Genomic DNA, 20,048 nt, shown 5'->3' with positions numbered 1-20,048 from the left:
ACTACCCTCTATGTTCAAAGACCAAGTGTAGAAGAATGTCTCTGGAGGAGTCCTATAAATTCCTAAGAACATAAAAGTAATCTTTCCAAATTATTCAGAAAATAATCAAGTACCCATTAACAATCTCCGGAGGGAATATAACTTATTCTGGAAAAGAGTGCAAAATTATATGGTATCCTAAGGGTTATCGCTATTCCTTACAGATGTTTTCCCAGGAGTTTAGGAAACTATAGAAACAGGACTGTAAATATATGAAACACTTCTATTTGGAAAGCAATGGACTAAAAACATTGTGGAAGACTTTCCTTTCTCCATCTTTAGAAGTTGTCCTAAGTTAAAAAAACAATCATCTGATTCCATAGTGGGAAAGTAGAACAAATAGATAAAGGATTTTGATGAGTAATTGATCTTGGATAATGGATACCACAGAATATTTTGAGCTAAACAGAAGGAAAATACTTCATGTTAATTCTTCATAGATGAATTCATAGACATGTATTTTCTACGAAAGCCGATGAAGTAACAGATGACAACATGAAAGCAAAGCCACTATTCTGTTTGCATAGCTAAAAATATAAAATTTATATAAAAAAGAAAGGATAAAGACCAGCCTTATGGAAAAAACTTCAGCTGCCCTGGTACCTTTACTGGAACAGAAGCAAGGCAAAAATTTCTGTAACAGAGAAATTTTACTCCACTGAGTGAATAACAAACCAAAAGAACAAATATAATTTCTGTCATCTCTCAAATATTTGTCTGAGTTGCAAACAAAACTACTTCTTCCTCATTCAGATTCTGTCAATCAGACAGCTATCATTCAATCTTAAAGTAATTCAAGGCTGTACAATCACATTCTCCAAGTCTCCAGAAGTCCTTGCTACTTCCATGTCAGAAGTACAGAAACACAGTCTGTACCCATACCTTCGGTAATTGCCTCACATTTCTATGTTATATAAGAAAACTTAGATATTATAACATCCTTCTTGTGACCTTTCTCTGGATTGGTGATGTCTAGTGCCATTCTTTCTGTCCTCCCAAATAATTAAATATTTTGCCAAATTTTATTATCAAAGTTTGCAACTTGTCATCCAAACTTTCAAGGTCTAATAAGAGTAGCAACAAAAAGCTCAGTGTAGATACTTGCTGTTTGTTCACCACTGGAAAATTTATCAGCTTAACCAGTTGCTTTCACTCCAAATCATAGGCCAAAAACTGTCAGGGATCACATATTCTAAGTAACACTGTAATTATCTACACCTCTTCAATATATTTCTAAAATGCAAGATTAGTGGAAGTAAATGTCTGGCAAGATTCTTGCAGTATCAAGAAATGGTTCTCTCAGTCAGAGTTCATTAATATCTTTAAGAAGGCAAAATGGTAGCACCATTAGTAACAGTATTTCAGTTGTGTGCTTTATCAATGAGAAAAGTAAGGCTAACATACAGGTAAATAAATCAAAAAACTCCTCTTTGTGCTAATGTTGAAATGTTACAATCCAAATTGTACAATCACAGATTGTTTTCAGTTTCTGAAAAGGTATCCCTTCAAAATGGGTTCTGAGACAACCAATTGAAACAGCAGCAACTTTAACCAAAAAAATAATTAAAATATTCTTCTGGCTGAAGTGGTAATCATATATGAGTGGAAGTAGCTTAGATTCACAATGCTGTTAAACTAATAAGCTCAACAAACATGGATTTTGTGTACTGAGTTAAAGACAACCAACCACATTTAGTCTTCGCCATTTAGACAAGTCTTACAAACAAGTCCTTTAGCACAAAGCCTCCTAAAATACTGATGCTGTTGGCATGCTATACATGTCCTTCTCGCTTGCATTTGAGTCACATTTCTTCTATCACCGTTGAACACAGTATATGCCTACAGAAGATGAACCACTTACATCATTTAGCAGTCACAGGATCGCAGGATAATTCAGTTAAGAAGGGACCCTCAGGAGATCTTTAGCTGATCCTCACACTCAAAAAGCAGGGTGAACAAGGCCACATTATGCAGGGCTTTATCTAGCTTGGTCTTGAAAACCTCCAAGGAGGGAAAATGTACAGATTCTCTGGGCTTTTCCAATGTTTGACTGCCCTGATAGCAAAAAAGTTTTTCCTTATACCTAGTCAGAACTTCCCATTTCAAGTCCAGTCTCTCATCCTTCCTGTACAACACTATAAAAAGCCTGACTCAAGTGTTCCTGATAATCTCCTCATAGGTATGAGGAGACTGCTTTATGGTCATGTCTGTCCATTGTGTGTCATCCCATCCATCCTGCTGCCCCCCCCCCCCCCCCCCTTTTATCCAGGCTGCACAAACCAAATACACTCACCTTCTCTAGAATCTCCCCCATCTCCTGTTCTATCTCTCCACCTAACCCAGGGGTCCTCAAACTACGGCCGCAGGCTGGATACGGCCCCCCAGGGTCCTCAATCCAGCCCCCAGTATTTACAGAACCCCCCCGCCGGGGGTTGGGGGGGAAACCAAGCAGCCACAGATGACTGCCTGCCCCTTCATCCGTGCCGGCCTCCTGACCTAACCTGACCATCGAGAAAGACTTTATTTTGTTTCAGGACTAAAGAGAAGAAAGTACTGTTGCATCTTTTGACTACTGTCATGTAAATACATAAACACTGAAAACCTAAACTAACAGGAATATGCCCAAACCCCTACCTTGCTAAGTCTCATGTATCTCAGTCATTGCTTCTTAGGGATAATATTAAAAACAGCAGTATACATTCCAGATTTTAGCATAAAGAACTATTTTCTCAGTGGACTGACAGTTCACCCTATTCCTTCTGCACAGCTAAGGTTTTCAGGCTTCATTTACGCTACATCTATTGTATTAATTAAACTACTTTTATTTTCCCATTCTTGAAATTTGATGATTGCAATCAAGACAAACATTGCATTTTAAAACACTTTTGAGCTGGTTAAGCGTTTATTACTCATAATGCCGCCTTTAAACCATTTCTTATATAGAGCAACTGAAACCATTCTTATAAAGAATTTAATCCTCATACTGAAAAGGATTTAAATTTTTACTGTCCTGCATGAATTTGAGCTTTGTTTTGAAGTATGATTAATCAATTTTTGGACCTTCAGAAATTTCTTCTGGATCAGGGCTCAAAATAATTTTGTAACCAAAACTTAATGACATACTCTTTAGTACTACAGGAATACACAAGTTGGGAGAAATAAATACCTCTGTAAACTCCCTGTTCTTTGAAATTGGAAAAAAAATACATTGATATGTATGACTGCTAGACTACCTTTAAGTGTTCCGTCGCTTCCAGTTGGAGAACAGACTGACTGTGGTGACCTCAAGGAAAAAGATGCAGCATTCCTTATTGAAGGATCACCATCCTAAAGTGACAATGATAAAAAAATAACATTATGAACATGAATACTTGATAAAGACTGAAATTAGTACGTATACTGATAAAATGGACTGAATAAAGAAGCATACAACAAATATTAGAAAAACAATTATTTATATTAAAATCTTTGTAATTTAGACTGCTATTAGACTATTATATAGGCAACATTCCAGAGCACAGCCTTAAGAAGAATCTAGAATCAGAACATGCACACAAAAATAAATCTAGGTCTTCTAGCTAAATAAGCTCTTTTGGTCAACATTAAGATTCCATTTAGATTTTTTGCTATATGCACTCATAGTAAAGAGCTGAAAAACAGGAAAATGAACTCTATACAATACCAACTGGAAAAAATTGAGTATAAAAAGTAGGTTGTTTTTTTTTAAAACAAACTCGCCATTTTTTCACTTAACCTACCCTTAAAGTTTATTAGAATGCTATCTTACAGTTAAGTAAACTAAGACTTTGTATTTATAACCTCCAGCATACACACATCAGGACTGAACAAAATCTGTAGCACCCCCATTGCAGCAGCTGAGAGAAGTGGATGGCAATTACACACTCCCTCTGACAATGTTCAAACGGCCAATTTCCACATGCACAGCAGTAGACTAGCTACCATACACGTTATACCTTGTGAAGGTGTAGTTCATATTACTTAGGAAAAAGGAAAAAAGTTTTATATTTATGGACTGAAGGTGCTTACAAGGTAAATAATATAAATCCATAAGAAACCACATTTCATCATCCATAGGCACTTACAAAACAATTCTATTTGATTGGGGTTTTTCCCCTCCCACAGCAAAATGAATCTAAAACTCATGCTGTGCTATTAATTACACTTATTTTTGCAACAGCACTTGCAAAAAGACTTATTGCCTCACATGAGGAAAGCCTCATGCGCAAAGAAATATAACATTCAGATTCAATGCAATAAAAAGAACTATACCTTAAACGCACATGTGTTTTATTATTGCAAGTCAAAATGAATTAATTTCCTGATGTATGAGTTACTCATTTATTTAATACATTGAAATTATGGAGCTTTTTTTTTTTTTCAAAACTGACTTATCTTTGAATTGTAATAAATCTCAAAACCCCAAAAAATGGGGGGGGGGGGGAGCTTAGTAACTTCTGAACATATATGTTTTATTAGGATGGGAGAGGTCCTCTACCCATGATTACCAAGGACACAGGCAAAGGCACCTTTTGTTAGATTAACTAAACAGACTATCTAGGTAGATGATCTATGATCTTTCAGGTACACATGCCATTCCTACCGTAGCTGACAAATTTTCAGAAGTACTCATTTACTGTCTCCTAGTTCAGAACTTCTAATAATGAAATGTAGGCATGTAGGCACGAACTTATATTCTAGGAATGTTTTCAAGTTTATCAAAAAATGGGTATATGTGCAGTGAGCCTTCAAGGGTATATACTTGCTGATTTTGTAAAATAATATATTGCAAATACACAATATCCTGTAACTATTCATAATTTTTAAAGCAAAAAATTCCTAAGAAAAATATTAAACATTTTAAGTTTTATGATATAATAATCCTCATTCATAGCTATCTATGCCAAAAGTGACATTGCTTCTGAAAAGGATGCAGCTTTATGTTTAAGCTTATTATTCACACATAGATGCAAAACTTTAATTAATCCAAATTATTCAAACTGTTTTCTCCATGATAGCTATTAAAATCAGCTTTAAAAGGTGTAATTACTTTTTACGTTCAGTATTTCTCCAATCAAACCAAACAATGATGGCATGTTTTATGTTTTCATAGTCTGCCAGTTTTGAATGAGCTTCATTTTTAAGTTCTCATGAACTAGGATGTGGTTGCAATGTTTGGATCACAAAATTAGGGGTGAATATTTTTAAATACTTCCTCTTTAAACACTGTGAAATAAATTATCCTAATACTAAAGTTTTCCAAAAATCTTGTCTTAAAAACCCCCAAGATTCTCTTGAAAGTGTACCTTTAACATAGCTGGGGGATATAACATGTACACTTAGTGCCAAGAAAAGCTTCTTATTTAGAAGAATTAGCATTGCTGAAGCAGAGACTGAGAAAAACATCTGATGATTGTGTATTATGATAGATTCCTTCATTACAAAGCTTTCTTAAGATACTACTTCTTAGCTAATATTTTTAATGAGAATAATTCTTGCATAAAAAAAAAAGATGACTAATAAAACTAATAACGCTCTTGGAGTTCCAGTGTATTAATCCTGGTAAGGGATTTAGGGAGTCTGGTGTTAACAGTACACCTGTGGAATACAACACTTCATTTTTGCTTCCACAAGCTAATTTAGGATGACACACACACATGAAAAAAAGGCCTGCTTGCCAGCAGGTTTTAATGAAGTTTTATAACTACTGTTATGCCTACTGTTGTAGGCACCACTATGACTACGCTGTTCAAAGAGCTAAAGTCAAAAAATAAAAATGAAAATTAAGTGCTCTCCCCTTTAGAGCTGTTAGGAGACTATGTGCCAAACTTGTAAAGAATCCCAATATGCTTCATTCACAGGGTGTGATGCTCATTAAGAAGAAAATTAAGAAGTTCACAAAGCTGTAGGAGAAAGTTGCTGGTTTTTTCCTTTAGAATCAAGATTCCAGAAAGAATTTTTCCGACATGAACTAATCACTATGAAAAAATCATCTTATAAAGAAACCAGGCCATAAAAGCACATAATAAACCAGTAATAAACAGCATCAAAAGGAATTTTTGCCTTCAACAACACTACTATATTACCCAATAGGTTATTCAAATATGTCAAGTCTAATTGACAGTTATGGTAATCTTCATAAAGACAACTATATACCTCTTTAGAATCTAGTATTGTTTGCATCAACATATTGCTACAATAATTGCAGAGACACTACCATTTCTTTAAAATAAACTGAAATATGAGTAAAACTTTTTTACTTTTCATAATTTCATCAGAATCAATGTTACAAACTGTTCCAAAGAGAGATCTAGAAAAAAAAAACAAAACTCACACATTAAAGTCGCACAGTTGAGTATACACATCTGAAACCTAAATATATTTTCAGTGGTTTTATTCATCAACAACATAGTAAAATATCCGACTTCTAAAACAGCTAAACACATATTTGCTTTATCATCATAAACTGGTCTAGGTAACATACATCACTACTTAGCCTGTTCACCATCTGTAGGTAGTCTTCATTTGAGTCATGTCTAGAATTATCAGTATGATGATTAGCCGAATTTCCAGACAACTGACTTGAAACTTTATTTTCATGGAGATTCCTCATCCCAGCTGTGACAATGGGACTGGATACTGAAGCTGAAAAAAACAAAACAAAACACCCTCAAACCTATATTGATATAATCACACATTTGTTAACTCTGAAAAATTTCACAGAAAACATCATAAGAATGGATATTAACGACTTGGATGTAAGAGGTCTGGAATCTGAACAGGAATCCAACTGTCTTGATTGAATTCTTTTGCCACAAATACCTTGAATAAAATTAGATATCTAAGATTTTAATTTTAGAGGGGATTTAAAACCTAAATTCCATGTACAGATTAGCCAAGGTTCTCTCCATGTCTATCCTAATTACAGTCAGTATCATATTCTTATAGCTTACAGAAAACTTTATTTTCCTCTATATAATTTGTATTTGCTACTCTTAGTAACTTCCAAGTTATTCATGAGACACACAACATTATATACAAAATAGCTATATAAATTCTAAGCACATTGCTAAACTTTAAAAACAGATGACTTAAAAGAATCCAATGAGAATTCCACTTACAAAAAAAAATAAGCCTAGATATGTAATAGTGTTTATGTTGATCAAAACTGTTTTTACAAAAGGGAAGAACAAAGAAATCCATTCATTCTGAAGGTCATCTTTGCCAGTTACTAGCATACTTTGAGCATAATTCTAGCCAACATTGTCTAGTCTATACTACAAAGGTTTGGTAAGGCTAAATAAGATGGCAGCAAATCTTACATTACACTGGCAAAAATTAGGTTTTTACTAGTACAGATAAACAATTGCCATAGCTAACAAATAAAAGATTTTGGTTTGGTTTTATTTTTCTATTGTCATGTATATGTAACAACTATGCAAAATCAGTTTACATAGAGGAGGAGCAGTGTAACATAAACCTATATTTCACTATTTCTTCTTCCCTTTTTTTTTTTTAAAAAAAGAAAGTATACACTACCACTCTGTACAATTTGGAAAACAAAGCTTAAACATACCCCCAAAATTCCCTATCAACTCATGATTTGCATTAAGCATGTGACTCCTTCAAAGAAATTAGAGCTATGAAACATGCACATGAAGGTAAAGCTGACATGAGATAGGAGAATAAAAACAAACATCATAGACTCACCTTGCTGCATCTGAGGATGGGGTGTATAACTTGGAGGATGTGAATATGGCATATATCCTGCAGGACTTTGAGGAGCATATGGACTAGGCACTGGACTGTTCTGCTGTGCCAAAAATCTGTTACCAGAGCTTGTCTGTGGTGGCACAAACCGGCTAAAAGTAAAATTTTAGAAGTTTTTAAAAGTTGGAAATTTAGACAAATTTCTTATTTCTTTCGGAATATTATACCTGTGGAACATTGTAACTCCTGTGAGAGACAAAATTTGAACACAATCAAGAAACCCCTTCAAAACCAATATTTTAAGCTGTCAATACCTTCCAAACTTCAATTATTACTTCAGAACCACAGCTTGGGTACTGCATTAGTAAAAGTAAAGAACAGAATAAAAAGCATTCATAAGACCTCCACCTAGGGAAACAATAACAAATAATTATTAAAGTAAGATCTGCAGATTTACTAAAACAAGATATGCAATTTCCAAAAGTTAGTCCTAGAAGTTTGAATGAAAGTGACATCTAAGGTTTAATTATCATGTAACAACTAGCTCGCTAGGATTAACAAGAAGCCATCTACTCTAAATATGATTTTTCCAGTAAGATTTCAAAGAACTTCATCTAACAGAACTATATTGCTAAGATACAGGAATGTGATAGGCGGTCAGGTAGGACCTGACCCAAAGTCCACTGAATACAAACTATTCTTTCACTGGCTTTATCTTAGACTTATCCTAAAGATAGGAAGCCATAAAAATAAAACAGGTGTAGAGGGATTTTTAAAGGACCGAGGACATATGTTACCATTGTCCGGGTTGGACAACCCAGGCCTGTTAGTTGAAGCTGCAGAGCAGCTTTGAAGTGTCCTGGGAACAAGCAGCGTGAGAAAGAAAACAAGCTGTTTCAGAGTAAGATTGGGAAGAGACTAAAACGATTTGTTTAAAACTATTTGGCTGTAGCCAAAAAAAAAAAAAAAAAAAATATTGTGGAAATTGCAGGAGTAAACATGTTTGAGTGGTGAACTTGGTTTATGGTCTTGATGAATTTTTTACCCATTGGCCAAAGTATTTTTGACATCTTGCCTAGGTCAAACATATGGGTGACATGGGCAAATATCACGGGAGTAACAGACTTTTGTCTAAGTCTGCAACAGGCAGACAACCCCTTTAGAACTTGTTTAATTGGTATTCCCCTGCAAGAGAATGAAACAAAAGTTGATGGGTTTTGGAATGTTAAAACAGTGGATCCGACTTCCAATCAGAATGGTACATGTATGAGTCCAAATGGGCAATATGTTTGGCCTTCTGTGCGTAATGCAGCGTGGCAGAAGACGGTTATTGAGAATTTAAATCAGCCGCATCATTTACCTTTGCAGGAGTTAGACCTATTGGCTAGCGTTGTACCTGTTGAATATGTTAATGTAACTGCAACTGGTATGGCAGACTGTACCCACATGTCATCACCACTTCAGCCCGTGAATGGCACTGGAGTAATTTGGTTTGGTGACCCGTGGCAGTTATGGCTAACACGTCCAGGTGAACGGGGGTTTTATACAGGGTTTCAAAATCTAACCGGTTCACCTATTTGGGGTGAATTGAAAACTGGGGGTTTCCATATAGATGTATCAGGGGTTATCAGTTGCCACCAGGAGTCTTTCTGATATGTGGGGACAGAGCGTGGCCAGGGATTCCTTTGTATCCTGTTGGTGGACCATGTTATTTAGGGCGTTTGACTTTGTTTGCTCCACATATGAAAGACTTATTGAAATTGACTCAACAATCTCACAGATCACGGAGGACACTGCGCACCTTTGATGAAACATGTAATGACCAAGTCTATCTACATTCCGTAACAGCAAATGTCCTAGCCTCCATATTTATGCCGAGGGCAATGGCAGCATTAAATGCTAAGAATATACGAAGGTTAGCGTGCTGGGGAGAGAAACAATTTAATCTTACGTCAAAGATTTTAAAGTTCATTATTGCTTGATGTAGATAATGTTAGGCATGATACGTTACAGAACAGAGCTGCAGTAGATGTTTTGTTATTAGCACATGGACACAGTTGTGAGGATTTTGAAGGGATGTGTTGTGTGAACCTTTCCGATCATTCCATATCGATGCACAAGAAGTTGTCACAACTGCAGGGAAACATGAAGCATATTCTTGCTGATGACAATCCCTTCGATGAATGGTTGAGAGGATTGGGCATAACAGGTTGGTTAAAGACATTATTGATGGAAGGAATATGCTTTGTTATAATCATTGTTGCAATGTTTTTAATTTTTTAGCTGTTTATTTTCTTGTGTGAAGAAAGGTTTAATATCTATTGTGAATCAGACATGGGTTGTCCAAAAAGAAAAAGGATGATAGGTAGAGGGATTTTTAAAGGCCCAAGGACATATTTTACCATTGTCCGGGTTGGACAACCCAGGCCTGTTAGTTGAAGCTGCAGAGCAACTTTGAATTGTCCTGGGAACAAGCAGTGTGAGAAAGAAAACAAGCTGTGCACAAACAAGAAGCCAGGTGCAGAGCAAGTCCTGGGAACCGCGAAATCAACACACTCTCATCGGCACACTCTGATAAGACACCTGCAGCATGCTCACCAATCAGTGACACGGACCCCCACGTGGCCAGAGACTTTTATCCAATCACCTTTGTGTAAAGTCTTGTGAGCGGTCAGTTTAAGTTATAAATATGACCTGTTTGTTTAATAAAGTGAGCACGGCATGTAGCCATATTGGTGTGATTGTCGTGACTTGGCCGACTCTTCACGGGGGACCCTCTTCGAATAGGCTTGTGACGATAAATGTACATTATAACCTACATTCTTATATGAGCTTTTAAAAATAAAAATAAACCAAATACTTCAGAAAGTACAATATATGCTTTCACAACCCTCAGTTCTAGATAGCAACTCTGTGAAGGTAAGCTTCCATAGAAAGAAATAGCAAAGTATATGTATATAACACAAGGATTTCAAGACGACTTAGCACATTGTAATATTCACAATTGAAAAAAAACCACCCACCTTCTTCAATATCACTTTTAGATATAAAAGTAAGAAAGCGTACTTTTTTGTGCAGATACCAAGCATTTCATTTGCCAAAACAATTACACTAACTTGAAGTGAAAAAAGTTTATTTTAATAATGATATCTAATAACTGGAGATGAAATCTGTTAAAGCCCAGTAATTGGGTTGAAACTACATGCAGAACTCTTTCCTTTAGTCCAGAGTTTTTTATTATATTTAAATAGGCCTGGATTATAGGTACATCTTAATTGCCAACACTCAAAGTTTAAAATAGAACCAGAAAGTTGATGAGGAAGCTGCTGGAACTGTGGCCCAAATTACTGGGCCTATGGTTCTCTGAGTGGCCTATTGTATAACTGTTACAGCAGTACTCCATGCTTTTACAAGCCTTCTTTCCCACCCTCCTGTCACATTGGTACTGTTATACATGCTGGAACACAGCCTCTTCTCTCCTATCTTCCCGCCACCAGACTCAGCCTCTGCCACAGGTAAAGAACAGCTAGAGGGGTGGCAGGAGGCAGGGGGATTCCTTAAGTAGGAAAGAAAGTTTGACAAAAATTATGTGAAGGAGAGAGAGCAGGGAATCATGACTAGTCAGAACACAAAGATTAACTTGCTAACAAAAAGATGTTTCTTTGGCAGCTGAAGAAACTCACCCTGCTGTCAGACAAATGCAAAATTTGTCTTGACACCGATCATCTTCCATTCACATACTTGCAACAAGAATTGACTATCATTGTAGGAAGAATTTGCAGTTCGCTGCCCATCCCACCCCATTTGAAAGAAAACATTACCTGGAAGGGCTATGTGAGATAGTGGTTTGTTGATAACTGGAAGATGCAGGACTACCTCGCATGGAATTCTGAGAAATATTAAACTGGGACATCATCATCCCTATTAAGAAGAAGATAGCAGCATTACTTTACACGCACTTCCTTTTTAATCAATGAAGTCTCTTATTTCAGAAATTATTATATACAAGGAAATTATAAACTTTACAGACATTAACATCTTCTACCTATAACTGTTAGAAAACATTAAAAAAAGATGAAGTCCATGTAAAGTGTCCATTTTACACCATGACATAAAAAGAGTGTTCCCTAAAGCAGTATTAATTCAGTTATAAATATCAACAGTAGTTCCTTTCTCTGTTCCTTAGCCAAAAACCTGCTAGTAAACAGAAACATTTCATAACAGGATGTATACTTTTACACCTCAGACTGGTGTGTACAATACTCATCATGCCAATAAGTAAAAGATTTGAAAACTTCACAAGTCAGAAGAACACAGAAAACTTATCTCCCATTTTAGAGCAAGTACAGAAAACAATCATCTCAGACTGCATGGTTGAAGATATTTTCCCTGCTCCAATAATGCCTTAGTGGTTCCTTTCTACCTAGGGAGGACAGCTTTCTATTCAACCTCCACCAAGCTTATAAGGAATGTTATCAAAGAAGGTGCTAAAATATTTTCAATTGCAAAGAACCACCAATATCCCACCTGTAGACTCCCAACAGCCTGTAGATTCCCACAATCAGCCTTTGGAAATTCAGGAGTTTTATTAGATGGCAAGCCACAAGTACCAATATGCTTGAAACTAACTTACATCTTTATTAGGGATAATTTAAAGGAATCTTTTTTTTTTTTCCTTCCTCTTTGATACATGTATAAAGAATTTCCTAACCACCACATGACACTGGAAGTTGAAGAGGTGCAGGTACACAAAAACTTATATGACTTTTAACCAGGTGATTTTAATGACAGAGTTGAATGTCTTGCAACTAAAACAGCATCAGAATTCATGTGCGCACTGCAGCCTGGGAAGCCATAGCAAGTGATCCACAGCCATGGGTAAAAGCACATCAGTAATGCAAATATTTTAAACCAAAGGTTAGATAGAAGGCTGACAGTAATCCCCAATCCAGAGTGTTTGGGAGCCATCAGTCCTTTAATTACTATCACTGATTTCAATTACTGCAATATTCACACAAGCAAAGCTAGTTTCAGAAATCCTCCCTCTCTTTCCCTCTCCCCAGCAGGTAAGAGATGGGATAATCCCCCAGGAATGCAGCCATTACTACCTCCCTGTAGGTATGAAGTGCTGCTTTCCAAGTACATTAGCACAGGAAAACTAGCCCAGAGCAGGCGTAAAAGTCCCATGTTGTGATGGGGAGGAATCAAATCAGAGACCTCCATAGTTCAGTACAGAGGAAAATTCATTGTCACAAACAACAGAAGAAGACTCCTCAACTCCTGCAAAATTTGTTTAAATGAACACTTTTGCCTTGCATAGAAGGCAAGTGAGGAGGAAACTCCAGGGGTTTTGTGTTGGAGGCACCACCTGGCATGCCCACTGTCTGCTCGCCTCTTAGTCACTCTCGTCACAACTAGGTAGTAGTTAGTCAAACTACTAGCCCTTATCATTCATGTACAGAAAGCTGACAGAATGTGCCCATATGAGTATGAAAAAACACACACACCCCCAAAAAAAAAAAACAACACAAAAAGCCCCCACCACAACAGTGTCTCCAAAGTTTCAAGACAGATAACAAGTCTGCCTAGTAACAACGTAACAATGTAATGAGGAAGGTGTAAAAATAAGCCCCAAACATTTAGTCTAAAAAGGAGCTGAAAATAGTCTGAGGCCATTAATGTCAAAATATCTTTTTGTACGTTTTTTACGTTGTTGTCATATCACTAAGCAGCAGACTTATGGCTCCACTGTACATTTCCATACCTTAAAATACTTAAGGATTTCTTTTAAATGCAACTTTAATTTTGATTGTTGGTAATGTTCAGTTTTGAGAGAACATCATCCTAATAATAATATTCCTAGAATTAGTTTCCTTAACACATACTCCCAGTCTTGACTATAATTTATTTTTGCTTGGAAAAAAGCAACACACATAAATCTATTTTAGCATTCCTACTAAATGCCAAAGAACAAACCACGTGAAAGCACAGCTCAGGATCACAGAAAGTCCTGTATGGTTAAACTGTATTACAGCATCACACATGCTTAAGCTAGGACTGCTCACCAACAGGTTATTTTTCAGTTAAATATACACTCTTATTGAAAGCATACATCTACAAAGTTTTTCCCTTTTACAGACATGTACACTTGAATGCTTGTATAAATGAAAAAAATTATTGAAGTAATTGATGTTTATGGAAAGATGTATAAGATTTTAATCCTCAAAAAATGCACAAGTTGCAATAAAGTGAATTTTAAGTCTTTTCTGCACCCTAAGCTATGCTATGAATACTAACCTATTGCAATACATTATTTTAGCTGATCTTCCAACACATATCTGCTGAAAGCCAAAGCCAAAGTGTTGAGAGAGAAAAGAGGAAAAAATATTATGAAAAACTAAATAATATCTTAATTTTAAATAAAGAAATCCACTTATACACTATAAGATGCAAGACAGATGTAGTTGAAAGATGGCACCCAGAACTTCCTCTATCATCTGATGAAAAAAGTCTAAAATAAAACTAATATGCTGCCCTTGTACAAAGTTAGGCCTGATGCCTGGTGATGTGATTCAGTCTGTTCAGACAACCCAGTAACAGAAAACGGTCTGAAAAATCTAACTAAAAATCTAATCTGTATGAAGACTGTTTCAACAATGTGACTATTATCAAAAGACAGGGAATAATACTTTGAACACAGCTGCTACATTACCTGAAATGAAATATGCCAGCAATTTTTTGGAAGTGGAGGTGGCAGGGGAGGGTGTGAGCCCAGGACACAAAGAAGCATCCACATAATACATCTTTCTTGTACTATTTGTTCATCATAACTAAAACCAATTCTCACTCTAAACTTAATGATGAGCTACAAATCAATATGATCTTGGGAAAAAAAGAAAAACATCAGCACAGCATTCTGCTTGTGCTTTACCTTATATTCACAACTATCCAAAACATAACATTTAGCTTTCTAAAGATGCCTTTATTTCCGGACAAACTGTACTGTACCAAAAATTTTTTCCATGTTTAATGTAATTCTTTAGTCAGATGGTCTTTCTGTTCTTATATTAGAAAAGACAACTGGGAGAAATGAATATGAGTTCAGTTCGTCCATACTAATGCTGGAACTCAAGGGATCATGGTGCAGGGGCCCACCCCAGGCTGAGTCCCACAGGGGGTCCCCGCTGCCTTCATTCCTTCTCAATTCTGGGCATTACAGAAATACTGGATCACAGTACCCAGCACTGAATTCACTACATGCTGGACTCAAAAAAACACAGAAGGACAAAATTCAGAAGGAAGACAGTAAGGAAAGCAGAAGAGATTAATTTGAAATACTAGAATAGAGTCTAAATTTCATTCTTCTAGCTGGCAAAATGCATTACATAAGTTTTCTACCAAACCCCCAATTGTTCTACAAATCATGACTCTATAGATATTACAAAATCTGCTCAGAAAGCAGAAGAAAACCCAAATTTTTCTGCCAGAACACATCAGTATATCCCCCATTGGCCTTGGAGGTCTGAATGGGATGGATTAACAGCTAATAAGGCCACCACAATTTGCCAGTATCTAGCTTCAAAATCTTCCTATTTCCAGGTAAGAGCCTTTTTCCATAGAAAGTAAAGTCACACTTTGCCTAGCTTTTCCAAACATTCATTCCAGGGTTGTCTTCCTCTCAAAATACTTGGTCTACAGCTATGCTTTTCCCCCACCCCCCTTTCTTTCAATTTTTCTGATTTCACATTTACATTGCAATGTTTGCACTGGTACAAGTATTCAGAATTACGTAAACCAATGTTAAATAGTCAAGGAAGTTTTAAAGTCTGATCTCTTCTGGTTCTCTGAAACCACTTTAATAACTTTATTAAAATTACATCAACTATTCTTTTAATTTTCCTGTTGAATTGTTTTTATTTCTATACTAGCACCTTCCTTCAAGCATAGGCCAAAGCACATTTATTAAAGACAGAAGTGTTTTTATTTCATTAAGGATTATTTTTAACCTATTGAATCAAGCTGTAAAGTCTTTCCCCTCTGAAGCACAGAATTCACAAAAATTAGAAAGAAATTAACTCACTTTACCTTCTTTCTTTCAAAAGCCTCTGCTGGAACAATAATTTCAAAAACAATGTCTCCCTTTTGCACTTGCAAAAAAATATTTTACTCTACAAAACTGGTGGAAAACTCCGATTCAAGTGTATGTTCTTTGTGGAATCACTCTGCAAAAACTGGCAGGACAGTCACAACTCTTCCCACAGCTGGAAAAATCATACTCTGTCATGGCTACCACCAAATCTAGAATCTAGAGACTGTTTTCAGAGCTTAAATTTCAGTATATATGTATCAATGAGCTAAAAAATATTTAGCACTGCATTTTATTTTTTCATTCCAGGAAATTTCTGCATTCTTTCAAGGAAGATTATGTGTTCTGTCCTTAGCAAGTTCTTTTCAAATATTGTATGGCTTTTTACTCACTAGCCTAGGTGAACAAACTTAATAATCTCATTTTATTATTTTTCCCCTCCAAAACCACCCTACGCTTTCTATCCCCTGTGGACTCTGGTAACACTTCTATCTATATCTCTACAATACTAGCAAAACTTAATCTTCACACTGCGAAAACAGTAGAAATTCTCTTACTCATTTCATAGTTTAGTATTTAAAGAAAAGATTTCAGGTGCATATAAGAAATCTCCAGATCTACAAGTAGAATCTGATTAATCCTTTGCTCAGTCTCTCTCATTCTCCAGTTTTGCTATCCAGCAGTATATCTCCCTGAACCTCAGAAAAGAATCAGCTATTGAAACAGTAAAATCTGCATGACATCACAAATTGCTGAGGAATGGCAAGGAGGAGCTGTTAAGTATGGTTCATTCAACCTTATTCCTTAACCCAGAACTATTAAGAACTCGCACTACAATGATATGCTATAATTGTACAGATTTTCAGTAAGATCAAGACATATTTTCCCAACTTCAATTATTTACTAAGACAAACGTATGAACCTAGCCATAAAGAAATTCAAATTAATTTACTTTAAAATAAAATCCAATCACTCATCCTAGAAATTAAATTTTGTAGTGAAATTAAATATTATTTTTTACCAAAATACCCAGTAGATTTTATTTCTATGCTAATTCTAATGTAATCACTCTTAGAAGATGTCAACATACATAGCTTTACGTCACTATCAAATACAAGGTAAGGCATAATCACAGTTGTGCTCCATATATATTTGTGGTTAGTATCAGTCCCCTAAACTTATAGAACAACATAAAAGACAATCAATAAATAATCAAAAATCCTTACCACTTTGTACTCCATATCTGTTTTGCATGCTTTTCTCCCTGAAAACATTAGGATTCCTTGTCAGGATAGCCTGCAGCAAAACTGGTATATCTCCCTCTGGATCATCACTGCCAAGGTTATCTTTTAGTTCTCTGGAATTGTGGAAGCAAGCAAATAAAGAAGCAAATGCATTTTCAAATTTTAAGAAACCATGAGTCAAATAAAAAAAAAAAAACCACCAACAAACCCAAACCAAACAAAAAAACACCTGACCGAAACCAAACCAAACTACAATTTACTGTTAAAATATAGAAAAAACAAAGTCTGCAAAGTCCTGTTCCCTGATTCTATTCCCTCCCCCTCCTCCCCCCATTTAAGGAATGGAAAATAGGTATTCCTACTAGCCTTCAAAATTATTTTCTGTTAGTAAGCACTTAATTATAATATTCTGAAACTGACAGCCATGTATATATATAAGTTTTTTATGCCTACTTTTGCATCATGATATTCTCCATAAAAGAAAAATGCTTTGGCATTACTGTAGGTGTGAAAATAAGATATGCATGAATGTATAACATTCAGGTTGCAGCCCAACACTTTGAGAATCTTCTATTTTAAAAAGAAAATTTGGCATATCTTTGACATAATGGTATTCCCTTTGAACCATCAAAAATGTAATGGATTTCTATAAATGCATCCACGCTTTCACTTATTGTTTGCTTTGAGGTCTTTTAAAAGCTACTTCCATTTAATCAAAACAATTGATTGTAACATGTAGGAAAAAGACAGGGCTGTCAACATGAGACAATTCAAAGGACATCAGGGAAAAATGGAGGAAAAAAATCCCAACAAAACCTACACCAAAAAAACCCCCACAAAACCCCAAAATATATATTAACAAAAAGAGACTACATGAGCATACTTTTTGGCTCAAATCTTAAGTTCAATATCTAATCAGAACTGACATGGGTCTTATGTGGGTGTCTCAAAAAAGTATCTTTTTGTGGAATACTGGGTATATAATTTGTCTATGTGCACTATTATCCACAGTCAAACACAAATTACTATTGCACAATCAATACCACAAAGTCTGCATTCCTAACTAGCAAGAAAGGAACAAGCAGTAGATCTATTAAAAAAAAAGTTTAATTATGCATAAGGGCTGTCGGACAACTACCACCACTCTGACTGAAACAATTGACTCTTATACAGCAGTAATCTGCTAAACTAGTCTAATAAAAAAAACCTGCACATTCTACTTTTCAGATTTGTACAAATACCCTTCTCAATTAGGTTCATTTTAATTTCAAGGAATAAGGATGTTGATCTGATATAGTTGAAGTTCAAAATACATACATATGATCTGTTGACACCTGATTGAGACTGTGGACAAGCTGTGAAACCAGATTTTCATCCCTGCAAGTCAGAAGGCAGTTCACCTCTTCAGCTATCCGTCCATTGAAAAGCAGGCTTTTTGTTGTTGTAGCAGGTAAAGGTGATGGAAGAGGCAGCTGGTTCAAAACTGTTATCAGAAAACAGAAAGGAGTTCAGAATCATTTCATGAAACACAAGCATACAAAGATGGACACCTTACTCCCTCATGTGATTAAGAAGAAAACCTGACAGCTACATTTGAAATACAGGAAATATTTCTGGATTTCTTTTAAATCATGAACACACACACACACACACACACACACAAAGGCTGGACTCTTTTAAACAAAGTAATACAGTCAAGTCCATAAGTTATATTACTATAAATATTTAACTGTGCTAAGGCAAGTGTTACGAATAAAAACATACTTTTGAACATTCCAGAAAACTGAGTTATTTAACGTTATGGCAGCTTTCTCTTGGAGCTGAAAGCATTGATAAATGGAAGGAATGAAATGCAAAATCCTTGTAGCTGCATGTAGTACTGTAAGTGTATTTATCATATACTTTAAGTTTTCTACTCTGACCATCGTATTTAATTAGTGATCCCATTTTGTATGGTGAGGGTAGATTAAAAAAAAAAAAACCAACAAAAAAAACACACAATAAAAAACCCCACAAACAAAACCAACCCTCCCCCCCAACAAAACAATAAAAATACACCAAAAAATCTAAACAACCCAACAACCAATTTAAGTCACTAATTAAATTCTCAGTTTATTCTTCTCTTGTTGTATTCGTTTTTACGTAAGTAGTCTTCTCAAGAAAAGACTAATATTGTTGGTTGGAATGATTACTACAGCATCAATTCAGTCAATATACCTATTCACAAATCTCAGCAAAAAGATTTAATGAAAACACCTATCACAATATTTCAGATTATAAATGAGCATAATATACTTTCAGAGGACATTCTTAGGTCTACAGGCATAACAAGGAAGTGTACCGAATAAGAAGCCTTGACGAGATGATTTGTCAGGGCTAAAGAGACAAGAGCGAGTCAGAAGAGGCCAAAAAGCCTGCTACATAGGAAAGATACTTTCATGGGCCCATGAAAACAAGCTGACTCTGACTTCAAGTTCCCAGGCTAATTACATTAGTTGATTGAATATCTTCAGAAAAAAAAGCAGCTGTGAAATACTCTCTTGGCTCTTTTATATTTTGCAATACTTAAAAAATAAAGGGGGGGGGGCCCGGAAAATTCCAGGTTTTTTCCTCCTCTATACAATGTATATCATTAATGTATTTAAAAATAAACTGAAATTCAAATAGAAGCATATAATATATTAAAATAGCTAGCCTAGCTTTCATTACTTTCATTAGATTACCTTGAATGTGCCTTGAAACTTGGAAAAATTTGCAAGATCAACAAAACATATTTATTAAAACAGTATAAATTCAGCTAGTTAACTGAGCCTACTCTACTGCCTCTACTCATTGTGTCCTCCATGTTTTTAGGGCAACAGGACTTGTCCATTCCAGTACCTTCTTTTCACAGAGAGAGAAATAAGGTGAAGCAGTGATGAGCCTTTCTCTTTCACCTACTTCTGAGTTTC

At 35.6% G+C, this 20,048-nt stretch overlaps 1 protein-coding gene across 8 annotated transcripts in view; it reads right to left on the bottom strand.

Annotated features, from left to right (window-relative positions):
- LOC129783123 (nipped-B-like protein) overlaps positions 1-20,048 on the bottom strand; it is a 167,614-nt gene that overhangs the window by 85,511 nt on the left and 62,055 nt on the right. For all 8 annotated transcript variants that reach the window (XM_055792867.1, XM_055792863.1, XM_055792864.1 and 5 more), the window contains 6 exons: positions 18,415-18,580; positions 17,080-17,210; positions 11,589-11,688; positions 7,768-7,919; positions 6,542-6,702; positions 3,273-3,366 (listed from right to left, as the gene is read on the bottom strand). In XM_055792867.1, coding sequence (XP_055648842.1) covers positions 3,273-3,366; positions 6,542-6,702; positions 7,768-7,919; positions 11,589-11,688; positions 17,080-17,210; positions 18,415-18,580 — 804 coding nt within the window. The remainder of the gene's footprint in view (positions 1-3,272; positions 3,367-6,541; positions 6,703-7,767; positions 7,920-11,588; positions 11,689-17,079; positions 17,211-18,414; positions 18,581-20,048) is intronic.

This window comes from Falco peregrinus, chromosome W (genome assembly GCF_023634155.1).
Source record: "Falco peregrinus isolate bFalPer1 chromosome W, bFalPer1.pri, whole genome shotgun sequence".
Taxonomy (NCBI): domain Eukaryota; kingdom Metazoa; phylum Chordata; class Aves; order Falconiformes; family Falconidae; genus Falco; species Falco peregrinus.
The sequence above is the reverse complement of the archived record's forward strand: the minus strand, read 5'-3'. Positions and strand labels throughout refer to the sequence as shown.